Source organism: Micropterus dolomieu, linkage group LG01 (genome assembly GCF_021292245.1).
Source record: "Micropterus dolomieu isolate WLL.071019.BEF.003 ecotype Adirondacks linkage group LG01, ASM2129224v1, whole genome shotgun sequence".
Taxonomy (NCBI): Eukaryota; Metazoa; Chordata; class Actinopteri; order Centrarchiformes; family Centrarchidae; genus Micropterus; species Micropterus dolomieu.
In genome coordinates this window covers 18,207,326-18,216,714 of record NC_060150.1, presented here as the reverse complement: position 1 = coordinate 18,216,714, position 9,389 = coordinate 18,207,326, and the positions used below count along the sequence as shown (strand labels likewise).

The window sequence follows — 9,389 nt, the reverse complement described above, 5'->3', positions numbered from 1 at the left end:
GCTCTTCAGGCAGTTCCTTTGACCTCATGATTCTCATTTGCTCTGACATGCACTGTGAGCTGTAAGGTCTTATATAGACAGGTGTGTGGCTTTCCTAATCAAGTCCAATCAGTATAATCAAACACAGCTGGACTCAAATGAAGGTGTAGAACCATCTCAAGGATGATCAGAAGAAATAGACAGCACCTGAGTTAAATATGAGTGTCACGGCAAAGGGTCTGAATACTTATGACCATGTGATATTTCAGTTTTTCTTTTTTAATAAATTTGCAAAAATTTCTACATTTCTGTTTTTTTCTGTCAAGATGGGGTGCTGAGTGTACATTACTGAGAAATAAAATGAACTTTTTTGATTTTTGGAAAATGGCTGCAATGAAACAAAGAGTGAAAAATTTAAAGGGGTCTGAATACTTTCTGTACCCACTGTATGTAACATTAATTTGGAAGTAAATATAAGCAGGTAATTTCTGTACATAGATCACATTTTAGCCACATTGTAAATATGCGTGTGATTGTTTTAAGTCAGTTCTAGGCAAAATGTTCTGGTTCCAGCTTCTCAAAAGTCAATATTTGCTGGATATAAACTGAAAAATTGTTTCTGAAAATTGTGGATGAACATCTTGTGTTCAACAAGTAAACCTGGTTGAATGAAAAAAACAAACACATTCTCTATTAAAAAAGTATTCATGATTACAAACAAAAATAAGCTATTCTTTAAATCTTTCCCATCTAAAGAGCTTGTTAGCTTGTTGGCTTAACTTGGTCGCTGTAAGGTAATAGTAAGGTAATCCAAAGATATATTTTTACCACTGACTCCTGTCTGTCAACCATTCCTCTTTTATAAAGCAGTTTACTCATGTGGAGTCGGGTTAAACAAAAGTGAATAATGCAAAATACGTTTAAAAAAAACTACAGTAAGGGCCTCAATTTTGTACTTTCCAGACTCTAAATTAGCCAGCAGCAACTATTCGCGGGTCAAACTTAACTTGACACTTAAAATATTTTCTATATCATTGGAATTACTTAATTTATTGATAATTGTTGGTGTGACCAGACCTTTGGGTAATCATAATTCCTTGCTCAATAAATCACATGATTGTTCCTCCCCCAGCACACAGAGCCATTTTACGACGAACCCGACAGGAAGAACTACAACAGCTACAGAATGTACCTGTCATCCCCACAAGGCTACGGAGAGGAGCCATATGAGGACGAACAGGTCCACCTGACGCCGTCCTCTCCCGACGGCTATGCCGGCCAGTCGCTCCAATTCAAAGCCAACACCAACTACGTGGACTTCTACTCCACAACACGGAGGCCTTCAAACAGGGCCAACAAGTTCACCGGCTCCCCCGACTCCTGGGTGTAGAAACAAAACGGACGCCGTGTACGTTGAGCTTCACCGTTTTGGCCGTCTGTCTCAGTGGGTGTTTGTGTGCACATGGGTGGGTACGCTGTGTGAAAGGATGGAGGATGCATGTGAATGTGTGTGCATCTGTGTTGAAACTGTGCTGAATGACCAGGGCTTGGTTTGGTACACGCAGCTTTTGACTAATTCAGACCATGTGCACAATAATGCTGATAAATATCAACCATTCCTTTATTTCTTACCTTCCTTCCACACTGAAAACCTTGTCGGACAGTGAATGCGTGGAGTGGAGTGTTTTGAAATCAGGCTTGTCATTCTGAAGTTTAAAGCTAAAACGATTAGTCAGTGAATTGATAGTCGACAACCGTAATAATAAGCAGCAGTTGCATTAAGCAGCTCTAGAAGCTTCCACTCCCTGGAGAGACGAAAACATCAGATATTAGTAGACTCATTAATAATGAAACAAACATAAATGCCGTTTGTCATCACATTTATCACATCGTTTTCATTTGTTTGTAGTTTGAATGGCATTCTTTTTATTACATCATTTCAATGCGCCCTCTTCTTCTGCAGCAGAGGTTTAATTTTAACTGACTGGAGAAGCCACCTACTGTTGTCAGAGGATTATGGAGCCCTTCTTTTTATTACATCATTTCAATGCGCCCTCTTCTTCTGCAGCAGAGGTTTAATTTTAACTGACTGGAGAAGCCACCTACTGTTGTCAGAGGATTATGGAGCCCCTAAGGGGACATCTGAAAAAAAAAAAAAAGAGTATCTGGTGCTCACTAGATACTTTCAGGTGCACACCAGATAGTATCTGGTGAGCAGGAGATACTGTCTCTTGCGCACCAGATCCTTTCTCGTGGGCATGATGTGTCCTCTGGTCCCATGGTTCATTAGCATTTTCTTTTATTGATTTTCTGGAATTTTGGTTCAAATTTGTGTAATATTTCGGTGATAAGCTGACAGTTGTTGCCTACGACGGTGGTGTTATAGATCACCTCCTCTGTTGAGCGATGGTTGTTCCAGGTTGTTCACACCAGGCTCATGTGACTCACATGACTACCAGGTGGACTAACAACCCTCGTGCAACCTTTTACGACTCTGAAGGTGCCAACGACCCCACAGAGGTTAAATACCTGGGTGGGGAGACCGTGTCAAACTGATTGGAAAATGAGAAATGTAGATGTAGAACATAGGATATATTGGATATAAAACATTTTCAACATTATCTGCATTATTACGGACATGGATGGAGCTTCATTTCTGTCATATTTGAGTAGCACAAAGATGGGGTTAGTCAAAAGGTGCTTTTTTTTTTAAAACCCAGGCCTCACCTTGTTATTCACCAGTGTTTGTTAAGGTCAACTGATTTAATTTTCCTCTGCTGTAAAAGTGTGCACTGTGTTGGTTTGATAACATAAATATCGTTCGCAGCATCATCATGAATACGAGAGAAAAAGAACTTAGTGAGGCTGAGGATCCTGTAACAAAACCACACCTGGGACAAATACTATTTACCATATTAGCAGCACTGTTTGAGTGTGGTAAATAAAACCAAACAGGATAAAAGTTGCTCCACAAATTGTTGTTAAATATTATTCGAAACAGGTTTGGAGACCTTACCAATGAGTGTCATCACTCTCGGGAACCTTTTAAGACTCAGAGAACCAGGGTTACATCTGTAACCCTTTGCTTTTCTATATGTTGGCCAAAAGTGCAGTGTATATCATAAAGTATGTGAAATATGTGACAAAAACATGTGAAAATCTATTTGTACAGATACAATGGTTTAACTGTCCTGTTACATTGTTTTATTCAATATGTAGAACTTTATATGTGATTGTGTGAAGATTTTTCTATTATTTAATAATTTATTTGTATTAATTTACTTGTAACCTGACCAAAATACCCCGTCTGTCTGTTCTGTCCCAAAACTGATGATGATGATGATGATAATGTGCAATGTTACAGAGGGAAATATATGTATAGGGATTAAAGATTATATCATGACATGACATCTGAAAGTCGTGTTATTTTGAAAAATGACAAAAATGAAAGTTAAATAGATCTATCTTTATTAGCGTTAATTGCATCAGATGTAGGTATATTCAGAGATATGACGTTACAGCCAAAAAAAACAAGGGAACTAAAAAAACAAACAATTTGCAATCTCAAAATGTACATCATGATGAGGTAAATGCATGGTGTATACAAATATCCTCCGTTTGCTCTCAATGAGCATGCCTTTAACACAAGCTCTTGTCCATGCAGTTACATTCATTTATTAGTCGTGTACAGCCTGACTGTAGCCGTCCTGCTCTCTCAAAACAGCCACAATTAAACATCAAATAAAGGAAGCTGCTAATCACGCTCAGAGCTTTAATATTCTTTGGCAACATCATCATTATTTCAGGTGCGCTATGGAAGCAGCAATCCTGACACTCTGTTGCCTAAAAAGTTGCCCTGTGTATCAGCCAGCACTCTCTAAAAGTATCATCTGAGATAATATTGTGTGTTCAAACACATGCTAAACTGGCAGCACAAAGGAAAGCAGCACAGACATCTAATATAGCTTTGAATAGAGGGTGATGGAGTCCCATCGCTTACAATCTTTTAAACAGGAAGTTATTCTGCAAAACCCTGCAATGTGTTTTCATCTGCCAAAAGTTTATTTCATAATTCTGAAGGTAATTGAGTGGGAGTCTGTTTTTCTGGGGATTCAGGTGTTTCTAAAGGCACAAGGTGTGGCAGAGTGAAAAACACTTTTCTAGGATTGTCCAGTATTACATTATTTAGTATTTTTAACTTAAGGTCTCTGATTGGCTGATCAGGAGCTGATACAAGACTCTTCATTTTCTTCCTATCCTGCTGTAGTCCCTCTATGATAACATAACAAACCAGACTAGTACTGTCTGAGTCCTGGGAGCGCCTGATTGGCTGGTCAGTGTGCCTGCAGCACAACAGTACGATACAGTCAATCACAAATCCTTTCAACTTTACAGCACCTGTGAGAATATTCAGCTATAATCTGGGACTCAACAAGGGAAAAAAATCAAATGTCCTTTACATTGAACACGATTCCAGTTCTGAGTTTGGAGGCCTGCAGCCGTTAAATAAACCCAGTTTAATTAGGACTGTTTTGACTTTCTGAAGCACACTCACCTTCTGGAAAATATCGCAGCAGGGGACACACTGTGTGAAGCGAAGTAAAGTTTGTTTCTTCATGATTTTTTTGACAACAACTCCACAGATAACACAAGGTATTAGTACAGAAATGCAACCACAGGGGAAAAAACACTTTTAAACACAATTTAACAAGCGATGTCAATATATTTTCACTGCAAGTGTGTTTTTGTCTGCACAAAGTGGCTGAATTTCATTTCCACCTCAACTGTAACTCTATCTAGAACCTTCATCTCCATACAGGTGAGAAACTCCTTTAGCTGCTATGACACTGAAAAACATTCTTAAAGGAGTAGTCAGACATTTTGGGCAATACTCTTATTTGCCCTCTTGCTGAGAGTTAGTGAGGACTGATACCACTCTCAGTCTGTGCGGTAAATGGCCAGCAGCTGCTTAGCTTAGCATTAAAGAGGTGGTATTATGCTCATTTTCAGGTTCAAAATCTTAATTGGGGGATGTACTAGAACAGGTTTACATGGTTTAATTTTCCAAAAACACCATATTTTTCTCATACTGCACATTGCTGCAGCTCCTCTTTTCACCCTGTGTTGTACACTCCACTCTTGAGTTACAGAGTGATGCATCATACTTGTACAAAATCTTTGTTGGGAGTTGCACGTGTGCAGTTCCCAAGTAAGGACTATTAGCCAATCAGAAGCAGAGAAGGGCGGGTCGTAAGAAACAAGGTAGTGTGATCCAAATCAAAGCCACTTCAGACTGCGACCTTAACCTAGCAGATGGTATAAGTTACTCACAAGTCCACAACCACACAACATCATTGTTCCACATCTTACCATCAGGACTAAACGTTGAACTGTTGCCGGTGTTCTGATGATCTATGCTGCCTTGCCGAAAAATGCTACCATAGCGCAAATCAATAGACTGGACTCTGCTCGGCCCGGCTCGTTTTCCATTGCAGGTAGTACCCAGAGATAGTACGTAGCTTGTCGTCATAGCGAAGCCACACACAACTGCCACGACGTAATGTTCAATGCGACACACACACCAGCGATTCACTCAGCTTTCTCTTTTTTAAGTTAAAACGTTTCAACATTCCTCAGAATGTAAAGACAGATAAGCGGTATGAAAACCTTCCAGCTGTGTTTTCCTCTGCCGTTGTTGCTGTAGCAGTCTGTGTGACGGCGGGAGCAGAGGGCTCTGTGAGCAGGCGGCTGGCCGGTGTTCTGGCGATCTATGCTGCCTTGTTGAAAAATGCTATCTTATGTGTTCCCTTTTCCAATCCCATAAAGTTATAACTCTCACAGTATTATGACATATTCTGTTTTTTGATTATATTACAACATCATTTCAGGGGTAGCGTATTCTGATAGACTAATATCCCCTATCAAATAATGCTCCCACCACAGAATCATTTTATATTGCATCACTACTCACTCCATGTGCACTGTATGGAGATGGGGAGCATGTTGAAATACTATATTATGCCATCTTTATTTAAGATATCAGGGGTAGCATATTCTGATAGACTAATAATGATTTTTTTTTTTGATGTTACTAACGATCAGCCACTTTTTCGATGGAATTCCCAACAGTAATGTTGCACAGATTTATGGGCGTGGAAACAAACCACGCTTGTGGGTCATACACATGCGCAGAACCCCTAAGTAGCACATCTCGATAGGTAGCATAAATCGACAGAACACCGGCCTCACATGCCCCTCCCGCGGGTTGGCGCAGGCTTCCTCTGCAGCCACTTGCGGAGCTCCTCAACTCCGACAATATTCAAGCACATTTTTGTTCCGCCATCACTTCTCGTAAAACTGTCAATATTCGAAATCTACACAGCTGATTTCTCACCTCAAAACTTCTCAGAAGCGGATTTAGTGATGAAATTCCATACGAAAACTGTAAAATATAAAACTTTCTGTTGCTGGCCTCTGTCTGGTGCACGCAATGATGATGCAGTGAATAGTGAATATTCTTTCTGACCAATCAGCAGTCTGTCGTGTTTTCACGTTACATTTTAGTATCCCTCAGCTCGCTTGGAACCTCGACAGAGGTGATACAAAAAAAAGTACCTGGAAGCAGGTACAGGTCCAACTTTTCCACAATGGAAACCCAAACAAAGGCGAGTCGAGCCAAAGGGCCTCCGCTCAGACTAGCTTGGTTTGAGGGCGTGCCTGACCCCGCTAGCTGCTTGGCAAGCTTTATGACGCGTTTTCATTGTGACATCACAAGTAAAGGAAGTGAAGGGCTGGACTACAAACGAGCTGTTTTCAAGCGGTTCAGAGCAGAGTTTTCTGTGGGATATGGGAACTCCCCTTTGGCTGGACTTTGGGCTTTTTCACTTTGCAAACCTGTTACATGCACAAAAAAGAGATATACTCAATAAAGGAGAGAGGAAAAGCCAAAAAGCAGAATATCACCTCTTTAAGAATGGAAACAGCTAGCCTTTCCAAAGGTAATAAAAAACAAGTTGTGGTTTTACACAACATTATGTATATATTTCTTGGTCGGGCACAGTCACTTCCTGGAGTTTCTGCTGGTTGCTTGGCAACCTCTCGGCAGTGACAAGACCAGTGATTTAACTTGAGCTTTAGAGGTGCTGGTAGGCACATTTTGTTAGCTTTGGACAGAGCCAGGCTAGCTGTTTCCCCCTGTTTCCAGTCTTTATGCTAAGCTAAGCTAACCGGCTGTAGTTTCAATATTGAACAGGCAGGTATGAGAGTGGGAAAAACATGTTTCCCAAAACTGAATGAATGCTGGTTTAAGATTAAATTATAAAACTACAGAAACTGCCGTTTATGTCTGGCTCTTTAAGCATCGGAAAAACCACACAAACAAATAGTCGCCATCAGAAATCAGAAACAAACAACGCAACAAGTCACCTGCTAAACTTCAGAGCAGGTGATCTCGATTCCCCCGTTTCTAATTTGTATCTTAATCCTTCATTAAGAAACTCAGGGCCTCATTTATAAATGGTGTGTTTTACTCTGTTGCATAATTACAAATATAAATGAAAGGATCCATCAGAAGAAGAATTACAGATCGATCTGTTTTTCCTAAAAGCATAATTTAGGACATAAAGCATAACATTTTCTAAATGAGGCCTCTGACATCTACATTCAGCAAATTAAACATGATTTCATTATATATCATTATATACACCATAGATGTATGGATGTTGCTTCTCTGAGCAGTGACAGTCTGTCGTGATGGCCTCCCATTGATGGTTCAACAGGAGGGGCGAGGCTTGTGGTTCCAGATGGGACGGTGAGCATGCGGCGAGTTGTTTATGGTCTGTCTGCAGGAAGAAACAAAGCTTTTAATGAGAATACTATAAGATAACAAAGCTTTTAATGAGATTATGACACATATTGTGTCTTTGTTTTCCCTCCGGTTTGTGTTTTAGATATAAATGTCCAATATTAATTATGAGTTAAATCATCAAAATATAAAAGTTATTGGTCATATCTGTGTGTATTTTGTGTTTATATATTTATTACAATCTTTATATTCATAAAAAGACAATGTATTTGTATTGCACAAGTTAATTTCAGATGCTTTAAAAACATGATTTAGATGTTATTCTTCAGAGTACTTACAGGGTTTACTTGCAGGTGTGGTTTTAGTTGTGGGCGTAGACGCCACTGGCTCTAATGGAGCTGCTGATGGGGGACGACAGAGGATGATGGCCTGGCCGGATGGGCTTTGCTGAGACACAAATAAGAAAGCAGTTATTCAATAAAGCATATTTTCTTTTATTCTGTCCAAGTCTTGAGAATCTGACTGTCAGCTCACCGATCTGTGCAGAGTACCCCCTCCTGGACATGTTCTTGGCCCGGACGGCCTCTTTGATGCGGTCCACCTCCTGCTGGTAGCGTTTGCGGTCCCTCATGGCGTTCTCCTTGGCCTCCTTCAGGGCGTTCTCCAGGGATTTGACTCGCTCTGCCGTCGCACGCAAACGCTTCTCCAGCTTGGGCAGCTCGCAGCGAAGGTCTGCATTGTCTCGAACCAGCTGAGAGCAGCGGTGGAAAGTAACATAAGCACATGTACTACTTCATACTTCTACAGAGGGAAATATTGTAACTTTTACTTCCCTACATGTATTCAGCAGCTATAGCCCCTTGTCATGTTTTACATGTCTAACATATCCACAAAGAGTGAGTTCCCCATAACACTTCAATCATTTATTAGATTATATTTAGGGCCCGAGCACGACCGTGCGAGGTCCCTATTGAATTTGCTAAGATTATATATTTAGGGCCCGAGCACGACCGTGTGAGGTCCCTATTGAATTTGCTCAGATTATATTTAGGGCCCGAGCACGACCGTGCGAGGTCCCTATTGAATTTGCTCGGATTATATATTTATTTTTTTCTGCAAAGTAGGCTCAACTGACATGGCCTAAACATACTCGAAAACTCACCAAAATTTGCAAACATGTCAGAACCGGTGAAAAATTTCGTATTCTACAAGTTTCGCACATGGGCGTGGCAAAATGACTCGCTAGCACCACCTAGAAAATTGGAAAAGATTAGCCCCTCGTTCACGTTCATCCTACATGTACGAAATTTTCTGGTGACATCTATCATATCAAGACGCACAAAAAAGCCTCAAGAACCCATAGCCTAAAGTCAACAGGAAGTCGGCCATTTTGAATTTTACGGCCATTTTTGGATGATTTACACACTTTGTACTTTAACGAACTCCTCCTAGGGATTTAGTCGGATCGACGTCAAATTTCTGCTGTGCCTTCTAAAGGCATTGACGACGAAAAGTTGTGCTATTTGCGAGTTTTCGTCAATGGGCGTGTCCGTGGCGTCGATGATTCGCCATGAAACAGGAAGTTGTTGTAACTTCAGTGTACATG

At 40.5% G+C, this 9,389-nt stretch overlaps 2 protein-coding genes across 4 annotated transcripts in view; one reads left to right on the top strand and one right to left on the bottom strand.

The window, feature by feature from the left end:
• LOC123977760 (plakophilin-4-like) overlaps positions 1–3,387 on the top strand; it is a 58,419-nt gene extending 55,032 nt beyond the window's left edge. For all 3 annotated transcript variants that reach the window (XM_046060725.1, XM_046060716.1, XM_046060734.1), the window contains one exon: positions 1,112–3,387. In XM_046060725.1, coding sequence (XP_045916681.1) covers positions 1,112–1,369 — 258 coding nt within the window. In that variant the 3' untranslated portion in view covers positions 1,370–3,387. The remainder of the gene's footprint in view (positions 1–1,111) is intronic.
• A 3,556-nt stretch (positions 3,388–6,943) lies between these two features.
• The window catches only part of LOC123970429 (kinesin heavy chain-like), a 34,530-nt gene continuing 32,084 nt past the window's right edge, over positions 6,944–9,389 (bottom strand). The window contains exons 24-26 of the mRNA XM_046048475.1: positions 8,318–8,534; positions 8,122–8,230; positions 6,944–7,820 (exon numbers count right to left, since the gene is read on the bottom strand). Of these exons, the coding sequence (XP_045904431.1) occupies positions 8,145–8,230; positions 8,318–8,534 (303 nt within the window). The 3' untranslated portion in view covers positions 6,944–7,820; positions 8,122–8,144. The remainder of the gene's footprint in view (positions 7,821–8,121; positions 8,231–8,317; positions 8,535–9,389) is intronic.